This window comes from Paramormyrops kingsleyae, chromosome 19 (assembly GCF_048594095.1).
Source record: "Paramormyrops kingsleyae isolate MSU_618 chromosome 19, PKINGS_0.4, whole genome shotgun sequence".
Classification (NCBI taxonomy): Eukaryota; Metazoa; Chordata; class Actinopteri; order Osteoglossiformes; family Mormyridae; genus Paramormyrops; species Paramormyrops kingsleyae.
In genome coordinates, this window is record NC_132815.1 from 16,172,645 (window position 1) to 16,190,468 (window position 17,824).

General features: G+C 42.5%; 1 protein-coding gene across 2 annotated transcripts; it reads left to right on the forward strand.

The window, feature by feature from the left end:
• Nucleotides 1–3,901: 3,901 nt before the first annotated feature.
• rnf8 (ring finger protein 8, E3 ubiquitin protein ligase) lies at nucleotides 3,902–14,025 on the forward strand. Of its 2 annotated transcripts, none has more exons than XM_023799754.2 (8): nucleotides 3,902–4,147; nucleotides 5,189–5,317; nucleotides 5,400–6,062; nucleotides 8,537–8,596; nucleotides 8,663–8,743; nucleotides 8,824–8,928; nucleotides 9,163–9,367; nucleotides 12,871–14,025. In XM_023799754.2, exons 1-8 carry the CDS (start codon nucleotides 3,968–3,970, stop codon nucleotides 13,479–13,481), a joined length of 2,034 nt encoding a protein of 677 aa, XP_023655522.2. In that variant the 5' UTR covers nucleotides 3,902–3,967; the 3' UTR covers nucleotides 13,482–14,025. The 2 variants fall into 2 exon arrangements, with proteins under 2 accessions (XP_023655522.2, XP_023655530.1); XM_023799762.2 differs by having other exon boundaries at nucleotides 9,163–9,374; nucleotides 12,871–13,039.
• The last annotated feature ends 3,799 nt before the right edge of the window (nucleotides 14,026–17,824 follow it).

A 17,824-nucleotide genomic window follows, 5' to 3' on the forward strand; every position in this document is an offset into this window, starting at 1 on the left:
ATTGTTATTAACCCATGAGACCCCCTGAAAGCCTCAAAAGCAACATTTTAAGGGGGTCTCAAGATCGGTATTGCGCAACAATAGGGACATGGGGAACCCCCCCCCCCCCGATTATTGACGGGTTTTTCGCACACTGTGTATAATAATATAATAATATATTAAACATAGTGGCTAAGGTTATATATGAAGCAATGGCAGATTTTTCTGGATAGAAAAGCAGAATGTTTGTTCTTCTATCAAAATTATTATCTAAATTAATGTTGTGGTAATTGGTATATAATGTTTTAAAGGTCTTAAAAACAGGAAGGGAGGTGGCCTACCTGATGTTCAAGGGCAATTCATTCCATAATTTTGGTGCAATGACTGAAAAAGCACGATCACCCCTAAGCTTCCTCTTTGTCTTATGGACAACTAACAACGAATGATTTGCCGACCTGAGAACACGTGGAAGAGCGTACGGCTGAAGCAGTTCGGACAGATCCTGTGGGGCAAGGCCATAAAGTCATTTTAAAAAAGTAAAAGTATTTTTAAATCAATCCGAATACGAACTGTGATGCTAGCACTGGAGTAATGTGCTTGTGTTTGTTTTGTACCCGTTAAAAGCTGAGCAGCAGCATTTCGCACCAGCTGTAGTCGGTCAAGTGACCTCTGGTTACGCCCAACATAAAGTGCATTGCAGTAATCCAGACGAGTCGTAATAAACACATGGATTAAGATCTCGAAATGATGCAGAGAGAAAAATGGTTTCACTCTGGACAGTTGTCAATATTCTGTTGACTCAATAACTGCCGAGCTCCAAATTTCCTTTGGCATTAACCCCAGCACATAAACAGTGCATCAAGAGCTTCATGGAGTGGGCTTCCATGGCCGAGCAGCTGCATGCAAGCCTCATATCGTCAAGCGCAATGCCAAGTGTCAGATGGAGTGGTGCAAAACATGCTGCCACTGGACTCTGGAGCTATGGAAACATGTTCTATGGAGTGAAGAATCAGGCTTCTCTGTCTGGCAGTCTGATGGATGAGTCTGGGTTTGGCAGATGCCCGGAGAACGTTACCTGCCTGACTGCATTGTGTCAACTGCAAAGTTTAGTGGAGTGATAATTGTATGGGGTTGTTCTTCAGGCGTTGGGCTTGGCCCTATAGTTCTAGTGAAGGGAATTCTTAATGCTTCAGCATTCAAAGCCATTTTGGACAATTTCATGGTCCCAACTTTTGGGAGTTTGGGGATGGCCCCTTCCCCTTCCTGTTCCAACATGACTGCGCACCAGTGCACAAATGGCAAGGTCCATAAGGACATGGATGAGCGAGTCTGGTGTGGAGGAACTTGACTGGCCTGCACAAAGTCCTGACCTCAACCCCATCAAACACCTTTGGGATGATTTAGGACACAGATTGTGAGCCAAACCTTCACGTCCAGCACAAATGTCTGACCTCACAAATATCCTTCTGGATTAATGGGTAAAAATTCCCACAGACACTCCAAAAACTTGTGGAAAGCCATTCCAGAAGAGTGGCAAAAGGGGGGACCAACTCCATATTGATCCCAATGGATTTAAAATGGGATGTCGTAAACGTTCCAAGTGTCCCAATACTCTTGTCCATATAGTGCATTTCCCCTACACTTCTTACTTTAATCTTCGGTGACACTTTACTTGAGGGGGCACAAATAATGTAGTAACACACTCTTAATGTATGAAGTACTTAATGTATAAATTAATCAGAAACTAAATGGTACATACTGGTTCCATGTTTGTTCATCATAATGGTTTATGCATTTCATGTGGTTACTATGTTCATGATTTGTACTAGTAGGCTTAACTCTGTTACTAATTAAGTTACTTGTGCATGTAAAGCTCAGTGTCACACCTCCTGTTTTTTAGTTGCAGATTAATGTTTTTATTTTTTGGAGGGTAGAGTAATGAGAGTTATTCGAGAGAAAACCTGCAATGGTAACAAATAACAGCCAAATGAGTCCCTGTAGTTGACCTTGTTTGTATTGATCATAAGAATCACTTTCTGCCCATATTATAGAAACAACTGCATAACAACACATGTAATTTTAAATATGACCATTAACGAAGACCCAATGAAAACAAAATTTAAAATTCAGTAGTTCAATTTATGAGTATAAAATTTAGCCCCCACACTGATATTAAATCAGTTTTGGATCATACTATTTATAAATGGTGAATTTTACAAACACATACACAACAAACATAATTTATAATTAGTTCTTGTAGATTCTTTATCTGTACCTCAATTACAATTTCTCACAGTGTACTCTGATCAAAGTCAAGTCAAGTTTATTTCTATAGCACATTTACAGCAGTTGTAACACTGCACCAAAATGCTGTACAAGGATCAACAAATCAGTAGTCAACAAATCAGGCTGGCTTTGAAAGTGTATAAGTAGGCCTAAATCATTGTGGTAGGATAAAGACCACACAGCCACTAATGAGAATTCTGATCCAGAAGGTAGATTAGCTATTAAAAATAACGCTCTTATTAAACTTTATTGGTACCTGGGGATTGTGAATATTTTCCCTGGACACGCTGGGACAGTCTTTCCAAATTGGCTGTTAATTCACATTACAATTTTATTGTTAAGGTAACTCAGAGAGTTTTGTTGTTGTAATTATTATTGTAGAGATAAAAATAACCTGAACCCATTATACTTTCAGATTTTACATCTACACTCCGCAGATTTCTGAAAACAGAAATGTCTTTTATAATATTGCCATCTAGTGGTAGTTAGTTCATTTCCAATTTCGGTGAAAGTTTTACACCTCTGAATCTGCTATGGTGCCTCTGTTGAGCCCCTAGTTTAGGGCAAATATAAATATTTAAGTTGGTGAGTAAAAAAACTAGGCTGAACAAAAAAACTCCACCAATGCCAATCATGTGACAATGAGATCAATCATAAAATTTGCCTGGTGTACTAAAATATGCTGAATCTTGAAAGCAACAAATGATCAACTATTAATGATGTTGACATCACTGAGAATTTTTGTGTTCACCTATTTTGTGCATTTGTTTTTGTTCATTTGTACTTGGTTGGGCAAAGTTCAAATGGCGATGTTTTTGTCTCTGTTGAGCCACCTCTGATTGCTATTATTGAGAACATTTTGCTATTCTTTTTATTTGTAACTTGTCAGAAGTAAACGAAGATAAAGTCCATTTAAACTTGGGTATCTTAAATCGTACAAGTTATACATTTAAGTAAGAAATCTGGCTTCGTGATACAGGCCCCAGGCATGTATACTGCCCGGTTACATTTGAAAAAGATGTTATTCATTTTGAAGGACTCGCAGATGTGTGCTTCGGGAGTAGCGCTTGTGTGTAATTGAAAGTGTTATAAATATCTGAGCTCTTTTTCAATAAAATTGTATAAAAACATAAATGCTTGATGCGACTACCCGCGCTATTTTTCGTTCTAGGAACGAAATAGAAACGTTCAAATTGGCCAGTTTTCCAGATGTTCCCAGAACACTGGCCTACTACTTATTACAACTGCTACCAGCAAAATAACTTCAAACAAAGGACATGGTAGAACAGCGGGTAACACTGACGCTTTTTACTTCAATGATAATGTGCTCGAGACTGGACGGTGTATTTGCAATATACAGGTATATATGTAGCATTTTCATAAAATGTTCTACTATAAAACAATTGTCAACATTAATTGCGGGATGTTCAGGCTGACATCGGCAGATCCTTTCTTAAAATGCAAAACTTAGAAATAACATTCCATTAACGTTACACAACGTTCTCTGCCTCCATTTAGAAGACTTTCACATAACGTTCCCTTTGATTATGCGTTACGATTATCAATGAATTAAATTCATCAAATTATGTGAGTATAACCTATGAGTATAACGTTCAAGAGCGATGCATCACGGGAAGTGGTGACGCTTTTCCTTTGCGTCATTTCCGTTGTGTCGCTGTAACGGACTAGAAGTAGAAAATGGATGTCGCTGAGTTTGGTCTTTTTCTGCCAGTGTTTTGAACATGATGTGGACGTAATGGAGCAGGAAGGTGTATCGAAGCCCCCAGCTGCCGAGAGCAGTAGCTCCACAGACAAAGAAATATGGTGTTTGAAGCGAGTCGGAAAGAATGCCGAGTGGCTCCGGCTGCCGGAAGATACAGAGGTAGCCGCTAACTGGAATAACTTTATTTAGTGAAGGATACTTTAATTGTCTGTTCTTCCAAGTTGGGCAGCCGGTTAGCAGTCACCACTCTTGGCAGACGCATAAGCCCATTTTATCATCTTAGTACACATAACATTTAGACTGATGTGGGACGCGGTGGCTGGATATCTGCTTTAGTGTGGATTCAGGACTGGTGTTGCCGTTTTTCTGTTATCCTGACGTACCACATGTCTTTGCCATAAGACTATGCTGCTCTACCTCGTTCTGTGTGCAGATAGATTGTCTCTGGTTGGTGTTGGGGTGTGTGTGTGTGTGTGTGTGTGTGTGTGTGTGTGTGTGTGTGTGTTTGTTTGTTTTCAGCAGGTTTTGTTGCTATAATAGGTGAGACTTATACATTAAACAATGAGCAGTGAAGTGTTCATTTGGCTTATGGAAATCCTTGGTCACAACTATTGCAAAGATTCTTCATGTACAAAACTGTACAAATTCTTTAGGTTTGGGTCACAATTTATTTTAGTTCTGAAGAAATATTCTATTCTGCCTGGTACCTCTTGAGTCATTGGTTAATTTCCCACCCCTTGGATTGTGGTGGCTGGAATTTACATATTCCCCTGGACTCCAGTACCAAGGTGCCAGTGCGCATGAGCACTCTTTATTGGACAGGAATTCCTTTCAGTGTGTACCCAACTCCATGAGCTGTGTTTCCTGCATCAACTGCAGGACATTGTGTGAGCGGTTATCAAAATCAGATGAGTGGCTGTGGCAAGTGTCACAGGAGGATCTTTAATAATGTCAACTATAGACTGAAATTCACACAAAATTGTCTGAACAAAGTTCTTCATGATGCTTGTAATAAAATTGCAATTTGCTCCTGAACCTTTGCTTGCCCAGCATGGGAGGAAAATTCATTGTGGGCCTAAGAATGAATGAATGAATGAATGAATGAATCTGTCCCATTGTTAAAGTCTAGACTGGACCATGAGAGTTGTAGACTGATTGGACACACTCAGGTTTACTTCCAGGCATCTGTTGTGTTTACAGGTTACACTTGGACGTGGTCTGAATGTCACCTACCAGATATATTCCTCGACATGTCCTTTAATGATATCCAGGAAGCACTGTCTGTTTAAGCAGAACGATGATGGCCAGTGGACAGTGACTGATAAAACGGTAAGGCTATGCTAGCTTTGTATGATGCTGTGAATGCTATATGAATAACCATGACCTGATTACTTCTTTAATTTTATCTCAGAGCCTCAATGGTGTGTGGGTGAATGAGGAACGGATCCCAGCTGAGAAGGCAGTGATCCTCAGTGTTGGGGACTCAATCAAGCTGGGCGTTCCTGTCGACGGCATGCGGGTGGAGTTTGAGTACGTGCTGGTGCGGGACTTCTTGCGGACTCTTGATCCCTTCTTGTCGTCCTTATTGGCCAAGGAGCACAGTGCGGGCTCCAAATCTAGGAAGGCTAAACGAAAGTTTGCTGTGGAGGAGACCTCTGCTCCCGCTGAGTCACAATCCAAGCTTTATCGGTGCTCCACCTCAGATAAACTCCTGGGCAGGCCGTGCCCCATTGGGAGTGCCCTGCCAGCAAGTCCCAGGTCCCTGGAGGCCGCAGGGCCCAGCCAGGTGTCCCCCAGTACCGGGATGTCGCGTGTACTCTCTGATGGCAGCTCGGGGATAGCCTGTGTACAGCAGCACAACCAGAACATGCAGATGATGAGGAACCAACTGCTGGAGCTGGAGCGACAGGTGGCCGGCCTGCAGGCAGAGAGCCCCGGCCAGCAGGAGGAGATGAGCAAGCTGCTGCAGCAACAAAGTGCACTGCACTTGCAACTGAAAAGCCTGCAGGAGGCACAGGTGCATAGGGTGAATATGCTGGAGAAGTCCTTCTATGAGGAGGAGAAGCGCTTGGAGGTGAGCAGTAAAGCGGGTCTGTCATGCCATGGGAGCAGTGGTGGGTGTGCAGTATTGTGCAAAAGTCTTAGGCAGTCAAAGAAAACGTTTAAAGCTATTTATCTGCATGGAAAGTATATATTTGCTCCGAATAAAACACAATTTAATATTAGACCTTATGAAAATGAAGAGTAACAATAAGAACTAGCAAGAATTTATTCTGTCCTCCAAATAGTTCCTGATATCTTGCTGAATGGCTTGAAGACACCGCCTTGGTTCCCAAACCTCTTCAGAGGGGCATCTCAACCATTGCCTGCGTTTGCTAAATTTCACCACCAGTTCAATTAACTAGTTAAATTAGTTCTGAAAAACCAGTGAGGTATTGATTAGCCATGCAAAATGTGCAATGGGATCAATTCAAGAAATACATGGGTGTGTGGCATGGTTGCTGAAAATACTGGTCTGATGTTATGAGAGGTATTGAAATTTGAAAGCTAACACACTGACAGACATCATAGTTTTACACCAACATGAAGATCATTTAAACATTTTCTTTGCCTAAGATTTGAGATTCCATATATCCCTCACTGACAACAGGGTGCCAGATTAGTGGGCCGTAAGACTAATATTAAGAGTCTAAATTAGCTCTTAAATTGATCTTCAAAATGATCTGTTTAATAATCATAATAAAACTGTACTGTATTTCAAGCCAACGACTTGTTGAAGTTGCGTGATGTTTTCATGAGCGTCACGAAGTTGTGTGTGTATTCGCTATTACAAATCATTGTATTTAAGCCTAATTTTTAGTAGAATATCCTTTATGGCTGTCCGTTCCTAAGTACAAGTTGTCTGTAAGTTGGTTGTTCATAACCCGCGGACAGCCTGTATTACAGGACTTTCATTTTCAGTCTGTTATTAACGTGCATTGGAGATAGTGATGCCTAGGGGAAAGTCGAATTGAATGTAGGGAAGGCAGGGAAATCAAGGCAGCTGATGAGGGCTTGAACAGTTGGTGGTCTGGCATTTTCTCATACAGGGGAGCATTTACAGAAATGTGCCAGAGTCTTAAGCAGGCAAACAAAGTGTTTAAAGCTGTTTATCTGGGTAGTAAGTGCACATTTGTTCAGAAAAAAAGCACAATTTAACATTAGAACATATGCAAATTCAGAGTAACACAATAAAAAAACTAGTAAGAATTTCTTCTGTTCTCCAGACAGTTACTGACTGGATGAAGACCACTTCAGTTCCCAAACCTCTCTTCAGGGGCACCTCAGCCATTCCACGTATTTATTAAATTTCACCATCAGCTCCCTTAAATAATTAACATAATTTTACAAATTAATGAGATGTTAATTAGCTATGCGAGGTGTGCTTGTGTCCAAGTCAAAAAATACATGGGTGTATTGGATGGTTGAGGTAAATCCTGGGGTGACTTTAGCGGACGTTTAGAAATGGCTAAGCTAACACACTTTGACATAATAGCATAGATTTACATCAACATAATGATCATTTTCTTTGGCTACCTTAGGCTAATGCACAGTACAGTATTTGGCTGACTTATTTTGTGGCACTTTGAGATTTATTTTAAATGTAAAGTGCGTTACAAATAAAATCTATTATTATTATTTATTATTATTTGCAGTGTGAATTATGCAAAAATAAACCGGCATGGTCCAGCAGCATTTAAACAGAAATGTCTCGGTGCATCGGAGTGGTTACTTTGGGGTTTGATATAGAAAGTATAGAAAGTACCTATATTTAGCACAATAATATCAGAGACTATGGCATAATTTTCAGTTTCACTCATTTCTCAATTATGGGTATGCTTCCGTGTAAAGTATCCTTTTTTTTTTTTTTTTTTTTTGAAACTCTAGCCTGGCTCTACCCTGCTTCTCATTGATGAAGGGCTACTTCCTAACTTTAGGGGTCTTCAATCCCGCTTCTAAGAGCCTGTTATGAATTGTCATAGCAGTGCACTTCACACCACTTAATGTTTCCCATTCTTTTTGAAGGTCACTTGATGTTATCCTCACATTTATGAGGCACTGTACAATAAGTTGACCGTCATCCCTGGCATTAGAAAGTTATTTCTGCCCTCTACCTGGCTGGTTTTTGGTCATTGCCAGTGTCTCCTGCTTCACCTTGTTCTTGTGTACTGTCATCTTAGAAACTTTGAGCCTAGATGCAGCCTGCTTCGCAGTGTAGCATTCTGCCAGTGGTGCCAGGATTAAACCAAGATTTAAATAGTGGTCTCAATTTTTTGAAGAGCTGTATATACAGTTGAGTTTGAAGCTTCAAGATGTGATTATTGAGGCGCAAACCAGCGACCTTCTGATCACAGGCAATGAAAATTAAGACACACAGTACCCCCTGATTGACAGTCTTGTCTTATCTGTGCAATTAAATATATTTCCTGATAATTGTTTAACTGTCAGATTCTTACGTCTGTTGAATTGTGCATACATTACTTCATGACGTGTTGGTCTCTCTCTAAGATGGAGAAAAAACAACAACGGGAGAGTCTGAAGAAGCAATTGGAGAACACGCTGCTTGAGGTAGGGAAAGGGCTCTGGGGCTTTGGTAGGACAAGGCTGATGTAAACCCCTTTGTCACTTTAACAGCACAGGAAGCTCATTGAGGAGCTGAAGCTTTCTCGTCAGGGCTTTGAAGAGATCCTTCAGGCTAAAGATAAGGAGCTTGAGGTACAGCAGCGAATACCCGGTACGCAGCGTTCACCATGAGATGTCATAAATGGTACGACCCTGACACCCTTGTCTTGCAGGAGAAGGAAAAAGCCTGGGCTCAGAAACAAGAAGTGGTATCTCAGATGACGGAGGTTCTGGAAAGCGAGCTTCAGTGTATCATCTGCTCTGAGCTTTTTATTGAGGTAACTCCTTACTTCCATGAGGGTCTCTACCAGCAGCAGCCCTCCTGGGAATCCAATCAGCAGACATATCAAACTTACTGATCATACTAACGCCCTGGAGGGTCCGGCTGTTGTGCTTTTTTGCAGAATCTGTAATCTGACCTATGTCTGTAAATGGCCAGTCATGAAAAACTAACCAGGGCATGTCGCTGACTTGGAAGAAGGCCTTGTGACGTGACTGTTTTTTTGGAACAGGCTGTAACGCTGAACTGCGCCCATAGCTTCTGCCTCCACTGCATCGGACAGTGGCGAAAGCGCCGGAACGAGTGTCCCATCTGCCGACAGGCCATTGCGTCGCAGTCCCGCTCCCTGGTGCTGGACAACTGCATTGACCGCGTGGTGGAGAAGCTGGGCACCGAAGTGAGGCAGCACCGGCAGGCCCTCCTCAGGCAGCGGGAAGGTGAGAGGTGTGTGCCGACTCACCGCTCTTCTCCTGTGCTCGTGCCAAGAGGGGCGGAACTTCTCCAGTCAGCCCCGCGAATGCCCATAGTTTAGGCCTGCACAATATCACATTGTAATATAATTGCGATTATAGGCTGCATGCGCAACAATAACCAGGGCTTTAGATGATGGGTTTAAACATTTGTCTGGACACCAGTTTTTCGGTACTATATGGACGTTTAATTACACCCACAATTTGGCTAGCAGATTAGTAATACGCCTCAAATATTAATGAGATGTGTATAGTAACGCCTGAAAGTTAATAATCTGTATAAATTCGGCACACGGCTGAACAATTTTATCGATTTGAAATCAAAATCGCAATTTGATACAGTGCGATTAGCAAATCACGAAGGCTGTGATTTAGCACATGCACCAGACAGAACGTATGACCCAAAGCTAATTGATATTGATACTGCTGCTAAGCTGTAAGTGAATTTATTTATTTCTTGGTCGGAGTTCTGCCGCAACCTTTAACCACCAGCAACAACGTACTTCTGCGTATCACACCATCTTTGTTAATAGGCCATCGTAAAAAGTGACACTGATGATGTTTTCTCATATGTTTTATATTTGTCGGAGTATGACGTTAAACTGCATCCGGCCCAGCAAGCAGTCCTCCCACTTGCAGGGGAAAATTTTGGGGGTTGGTGGTGAGATTGGCACTCCAGCCACCGTAAAACAACTCTCAACAGCTTGGAATAAACAGGAACGATACCCTTCTACTCTCCACGGGAGTAGCTCTGCTGCAGCCGCCCACAGGAAGGGGATGGGGGAAAGCCTTTGGGAGCCTCATCCCCGGAAGAGTTGAAACCGTTGGGTCAGACTTGTTAAGGATCACGGCTGGTGTGGTGCTGAGGCACCTACTGCATGGTGGCATTTGGGTCCCAGTTTGAGGTGGTCCATCCGGGGTAGGCGCATGGAACGTCTTATCCCACCAGCAAGATGACCACCTTTGTCAGCTGTTGGAGGAGCTTCGTAAACTCCGCATTTCAGTGGCGGCACACTCTGAGGTACACAGACTGGGGAGAGGCCAAATCTTTTGGTCTGGTCTCTGATGGCTGCCAAACTAAGGGAGTAGCTTTTGCTGTAGCGGATCAGCACCTCCCAATGCTGTCTGATGTTACTCCTTTCAACGAGCGTATTATGAGACTCAGGCTAAGGCACTCCTTGGGTGTCTTGTCTGTTGTCTCAGTGCATGCTCCGACCGCGGTGAGTGATGTCTCGTTGAGGGACACATTTTACTCGCAACTTCGCTCGGTGGTTGAAGGGTGCGCATGAGGTGATGCTGCTCTGGTCATGAGTGACTTCAATGTGACCACTGGCACTGACAGGGCTGGCTATGAGGATTGTGTTGGTCCCCATGGGTCTGGAGACCAGGGTGAAAGTGGCTCCATGTTCCTTGACCTTGCGAAAGGTCAGGGGCTGCGGATCGCTGGATCCTGGTTCCAACGCCCTGAACCGGATCATTGGACTTGGTACTCCAATACTGGTGGTGTGGTGAAGGAGATTGATTACATCCTTGTGGGCAGACGCTGGAGGCTCCTGCAGAACTGCAGGGTCTACAGAAGTGCCCAGTTTGTGAATTCTGACCAGAGACTTGTTGTTGCTACTCTGAAGATTGTTTGGATCCAGTACGCTACCACTCACTAGGAGAATGAGGTTGGACTTGGCCAGACTACAAGATCAAGTTGTGTGGAAGTTTGCACGCAGTTTGTGTGAGGAACTTGCAGACTTTGGTGCGACTGCTGACTAATGTGATGTGGGAGACCTTCTGTGATAAGACCCTGAAGGTTGCCGAAGGTTGTGTTGGTATTGCCAGTGCGAATATCGACAGAGGTTCTTTGCAGCCTTTGTCGATTTTTATAAAACATTTGGCTCAGTCGAGAGAGTTGCCCTGTGGGACTTCCTGAGACTTTGCGGGATCCCCTGAAGTTGCTGGACGTCTTGGCCGGCCTGTACACTGGTACTGTGAGTGCTGTGCAGAGTGGAGGGAGAACCTCTGCGTTCTTTCCAGTTGACTTTGGGGTTCGCCAGGGATGTGCTCGTGCTCCTACTTTGTTCAGTGTTTGTATGGACTGGGTGTTGGGCAGGGTCGTGGGGTCCAGCAGCTTTGGGGCGTCCGTTGGTGAAGAAAGATTTACTGATCTTGACTTTGCCGACGATGCTGTGATGTTAGCGGAGTCAATGGAGGCTCTGATCGGGGCTCTCGAGAGACTCAACGAGGAGTCTGAGTGTCTGGGATTGCTGATGTCCTGGATAAAGACTAAGATCCAGACATTTAATGACTTCTTAGGCGCAGCCATCAGTACTTTGTCTGTCTGCGGGGAGAATGTCGACCTCGTTGAGAGATCACTTACCTCGACAGCGACATTCATGTCTCTGGTGACTCTTCCTGTGAAGTTAGCACAAAAATTGGGAGAGCATGGGGGGTCATGAGGTCGCTGGAAAGGGGGTGTGTGGCACTCTCGATTATAGAATATAGACCGGTTACCATCAAAATATTATCTCGTGGTAATATTGAACTGAAGCTTAACATATAAAAAATTATATCACAAATCGTAATCGCAATATCTGTCAGAAACGTCAGATATTTTCCCCAAATCGTTCAGCCCTAATTCGGTATATGCTTATTAAATTTTGTTAGCAGAGCACGTTGCATGCTGCTATTTTGGTAAATCATGGAAGCCCATAAGCACTGAAGTGGCGGTGAAGAAAGGGACAGATCAGCAGCCATAACATCTTTTAAAAGAAGATATTATAGGAGAAAAAAGGTGTCTCTGGTGTGGAGGTACTTTATGCAGTTTAAAGTCCGACACATTTAATAAAAATAGGGATGCGACAAACTTATAGTGTGTGCTAGTTTTTGCATCTGATTAATATTTTAAGCGTACTACTAATCTGCTTACCAAATTGTGGGTGTAAGTAAACGTCTATATAGTACCGAAAAGCCGGCGTCTGGACAAACGTTAACGCCTGTCATCTAAAGCCCTGGTGATTATTGTGCATATGCCATGTAATTGCGATGTGATATTGTGTAGCACTACCTTAGATTATAGTGAGCAACAGCTCCCCCCCACCTCAAAAAAGAGACTGGGCTCTGCATGAGAAGCATTGACTGTCCATCTGGAATAGACATCTGTGAAGTTCGGTGTAGGATGACGGGGACCAGCCTGACTAGACATACTGTTTGTTTGTGTGCCTGTGTGTGTGTTGGTCTGACATCAAGCACACATTGGGTATCAAGGAAATCTTTGGTTTTTTTATTGAAAGGGCTTCAGTTATTATTAAACTGACAGTCTAAGGAATGTTCATCAAGTTTAGATTTCTGAGAGAGCCTGTGCAAGGACAGATTGAACATTGGCCAAAATAACCTCGTCTGTCTGTCTGTCTGTCCGGCTCCCCCTCTGTCCGGCTCCCCCTCTGTCCGTCTGTCTGTTTCTGTCCTTGCCTCTCTTTTAGCCCTGGATGTAGCAGCACCCATTACCCCTGAGACCAGCCCCAGCAGCAGCTTCCTAATAGTCAGCAGCAGTGACATCTCATCCTCAGAGAGCAACAGCATCATCATGTCCCCAGACTCCTCTCTGGACGATGACAGCATTGTGTCCCTGAACGCCTCTCCAGAGAGCAGCCGAGTGTCCCCGATCCCCTCTTCAGAGAGCAGTCGAGTGTCCCCGATCCCTTCTCCAGAGAGCAGCCGAGTGTCCCCGATCCCCTCTTCAGAGAGCAGCCGAGTGTCCCCGATCCCCTCTTCAGAGAGCAGCCGAGTGTCCCCGATCCCCTCTTCAGAGAGCAGCCGAGTGTCCCCGATCCCCTCTTCAGAGAGCAGCCGAGTGTCCCCGATCCCCTCTTCAGAGAGCAGCCGAGTGTCCCCGATCCTCTCTGTGGATGATGACAGCCTTGTATCATTGGTCCCCTCGTCAGAAAGTAGCCATGAGTCCCCGGTGCCCTCGTCAGGCAGCAGCCAGGGGTCTCCCGTTCTGTCTTTGGAGAGCAGTCTCGTGTCCCCTGTGACCTCCCCAGGAAGCTCCAGCTGGAGCGACGTCTCTCTTGCCTTCAGTGACATCATGTAGGGTACCATCTGCGTTAGACTGTTATTCTTTTGATATTTTTTTCCTTCTTTTGAGTGCTGGGGGGGTGGGGGGTTAAGTGTATTGCAAATTTAGCCAAAATTTTACTTTATTCTGTGCTGTCATGCAATTTACATTGATCACCTTCCCTCTCGAAGCACTAAAAATGTTACCTCAGGCACTGTTTGTGCTGCATTGCAGTTGTATTGCTCTTATGTAAAATATAGGTACACAATTTGGGTAAAATTAGTCAATTTCATAAAACCTTAATGTCAAAGCTGTGTTTGTGTGATTATTGTTGGAAGTTTCACTGGAAACTGAGTGTAGGAAGCCGAAAGCAATCTTTTAAGAATATTTTCATGACGTTGGACAGTTAGTGCCTTTACGTGACACAAGGTGGTGCTATTGTGTCAGTGTTAAGGAGTAAGATTCACAACACTAGATCATTTTAACATTTATCTGTGAAACTTTGAGGTATTGAAAGTATTCAAGTACTAGTGAAAGAATTTGAAGTATTCAAATATGCAATAAATATTTTTATACTGAAGTCTTATTTCTGAAAGGGGTTTTATTTTTTTAAGGATCATTGTGACTGAATCAGTTAGGAACCTCTGAGGTGCGTAGTTGCCACCCCAGAAATTCGCGTGTCCGGATTCGCTATGATTTTGGGGTGCGAGAGTGTGGACTCCGTACGTCGCTTAGTAAACGTTAAAACGGCCTCCTTTTGTTTTGTGTAAGTCATTATGGATGATGTTTTTATTCCGTGAATATCATCAAATTTCTCTGTATTCCTCTTCTCCGGAGTAGGGGACCGTGTGATATACCTTATGGTTTAAAATAGGATGACCAGTTAATCCATGTCAGCACTTTGTGCTACTTCTGGTTTTACAAACTACTTTAAAACTGAAAGGCTCCTTTTCTTGGCTAAATTGTTCGGTTCTTCCTATGCGTTGACTGGTTTGTTTTCCTGATTAAAAGACTCATCCAGCTCTTCTATATTAACATTAGTGACACATGCATGATTATAGGAAACGGATCAGTCAGCACACAGCAAGAATGCAGCGCTTAAGGAAATACTTTTTTAACTGAAATGGTCGTTTATAAATCCTGTCCAGGCTCAGTGTCCTCCCTGACATGGATTATCTGCGCACCCTGTTTTAAATACGTTTAAATTATATTCATGTATTATGTGACCTGTTAACTGTATCTGATGTTCTGCCACAAATTTCACACGTGGCCAAAAATCGTTGTGTATATGATAATGGTTAAGGTATTTTACTCAAAATTGCAGAGCGGATAATTAAAACATTTCTAAGTAAAAATGCAACGATTTCAGGCAGTATTTTGCATTAGCATTTCAAACATGTTGATATATCATCGTGTGCGTGTTTTCACTAAGAAAAGAGATGTTGCTTTTTATAAAGCTTAGCGTACAAGCGGGCATCGCCTTGTTCACGTGCCAGATCACGGCCCAGATCGGTTACCAGGCAACCTTGGCTGTTTCGCTCGCTTTGGCGCGTGCCCAGTGGTCCTGCGTTGAGGCTCATCTGCTGCTTTTTGCTGTTTTGCGCCACGAGATCGTAAATATAAAATGCGTTTTGTGCTCTTTCAAAATCCCACGTGAAACTAAAAATATAACCCATTACTTGTTAACTTTAAAATGCATTGTGAACATCATGAAGGTTTACAGCGATTAGTGGGGTCGTAATTTTAATTTGAAAAAACTGACTTTTAAAATTAGTCGATTTTTAAAATGTTGTACCATGCAAAACGGAGAGTTTAATCTGCCTAGTTTATTTAGGCATGTGTAGCCTGCAGTTGCAGAGTGAATATAGCTTATGTTATTTGAGAATACTTCATTGCGCTGAGGATCCCAGTCTGACTGTCTCCATACCTTTCCCAGCTTTATTGGTTCTCTCAAGTTTAATGTTTACATCCTGACTCCCATCTGATTGCATAATTAGATTGTGTGTTAACTTGTTTTTTTTGTTTGTTTTTTTTGAGCAAATCAGATTTAGCTTAGATTAAATAATATATAGAATTTAGTCATCTTTAGAGATGATTTAAAAACAAAAACAGTCTCCAAGATTATTTACTGTTCTAAAAATCAGGTATTACATAACAGACTGGTGGCCCTTTCCACACACTTCCAGGACGGAGGCTTCACATAGACTTTACATGTGTGTGCTCTGTGATGGGTTGCTATAATGTCCAGTGTGTTTCCTTACCTTCTGCTGCCTGGAACAGGCTCCATCCCCACCACCACCAACCATGCTATACTGGATAAACAGCTAGAGATGGATAATGAATTTATTTGAATAAATTTCTTGTTTCACATTGTTTTTCCTACTTACACACATTGCTGTAACATAAGGCCTTGGCTTCTCTCTATGCTGATTACATCAGCTTCCCCTCCTCCCCATATGAAACATAGGCTATAGGGAGTAGCCCACCTTGAATTAATGCAGCCCATCAGTACACCAGTCTCAAGATGACTCATGCATTAAAATTCAAGACTGAAGGTGTCTGACCTCAAAAAAATGCTCTCAGAAAATACACAGATATGAAATTCTGGCTGCTTCTCTTTTAGAGGAGGGTGCTGGTGGCCGGCAGTGCTTCTTAAAAAAAAAACACTGAGTCCATTGATTATACCAACATGATTTCTGTCACTTTTATTTACTCTGTTCATACAGAATGATCAGGTGTCATTGACTCTAATGGTCAGCTGAATAATAACATATTGGTAGTTCTGGGCTATATGGTTCACAGCAGTTTGTCACAAATTGCTATAAGCAGCAGAATTATTCTAAAATGTAAATGCTCTGTGTGAGCATTATAACAGCATGTAAGGCTAATAATTTCTTAACAGTACCCTTAATTAGACATACCACGTACCATGTGATCGCATTAGAATTCAGTTTGTCTGGCCAGAGTTAGTATCCGATGCATACATTTGAGGTGATTCATTAAACACCGACATGATCTTTAAGTGTTGCTTAGAGAAGGCTGTATGTAGAAAACAGAAGCCGTGAAGCCATTTGTTCTGTACCGAACAGCCTGCTGAAGAAAGCAGAAATATAGAGGTTTGGTGTGTAAATTTGCTGCGTCCTACAAGCAGTAAAATACTGCGCAGTGCAAATATTCAGTACATAGGCTACCTTAATGAAGACTTTTATAACTTATAAAACACTAGTTTTCCACTTTGATATGATAGCAGTGAATTTCTGAAAATGAAAGGATTAAGATTACATAAAAGGGAGCAGTAAAGTTACACCAGATCCAAATAACCTGAGGGACAGTTAATTCAGGCTTAGATTATAGGAACCTGCAGCATTAAGAATGGTAGATAACTGACATGCACAATTAAGCAAATAGCTTGACATGCCACATTGATAAAGTATTAACTCTTTCACTTCAGATATATTGTCCTCCATTATGTATTCAATTTTTTAAACAATTTTGTGTCAGACCACATCAGATAATTACAATTTTACTACCTGCCAGGAAAATGAATCCTATAAAACTCACGAAATCTCTAAATATAATAAAAGCTGATTTTTTATGTATCTGGCATGATTCAATCAGGCTACATTTCAATATATTCACGTGATAGGGGATATATTTCAAACAAGGTGGCATTTTCTTATACATTGGCGTCACTGGTAATCGTAGAACGTTTGTATATGAACATAGTCTGAGCGAGCAGCAGTGCTAGAAACTGAGGAGAAAATAAAACTCGATATCAACATAATGATTGGTCTCTCCATATGGTGAGATGTGGTCATATGGGCTGGAACAGAGGGAGGGTCTGAAGGCAGATTTAAAACCACGCTCCATAGGCGGATTCCGTACTCTCGTGAAGGGTAATTCCACGTGGGGCTGTCCGATATGACCACACGGGGGAGACAGAGACACATGACCCTGGGCCTCCGCCCTGAATCAAGATGCTGTGCAATGGTCTTAGATTTGACGTATCATTAAAAATATCGCTGGCCTCGACCAGTTCATGTTTTGCTCTGGTCTCGAGTCTCTACTGTATTATTCACGGCTCTAATTAAAGCTAATTAAAGTGTATCTGCTCGTATCATCACTGAACGAAGACCAGTCTATTTATCATCACGTAATTTCAACCTATCGATTGACACCCCAATACCTACGTTAGAGCTGTTGATAGAAGCAGATTTTTATAGTTGCTTCTCATTTTGTGGAAATGTCCCGTCAAACATTACGACCGTGGATGGAGTCGAAATACGCCATGACAGTCTGAATTAGGCGTTAGACGCGGTGAATGAAGCCAGGGTACAGGAAGGGTGGGGGAAGAAAGACGCTTGCTGACTCCGTGGAGG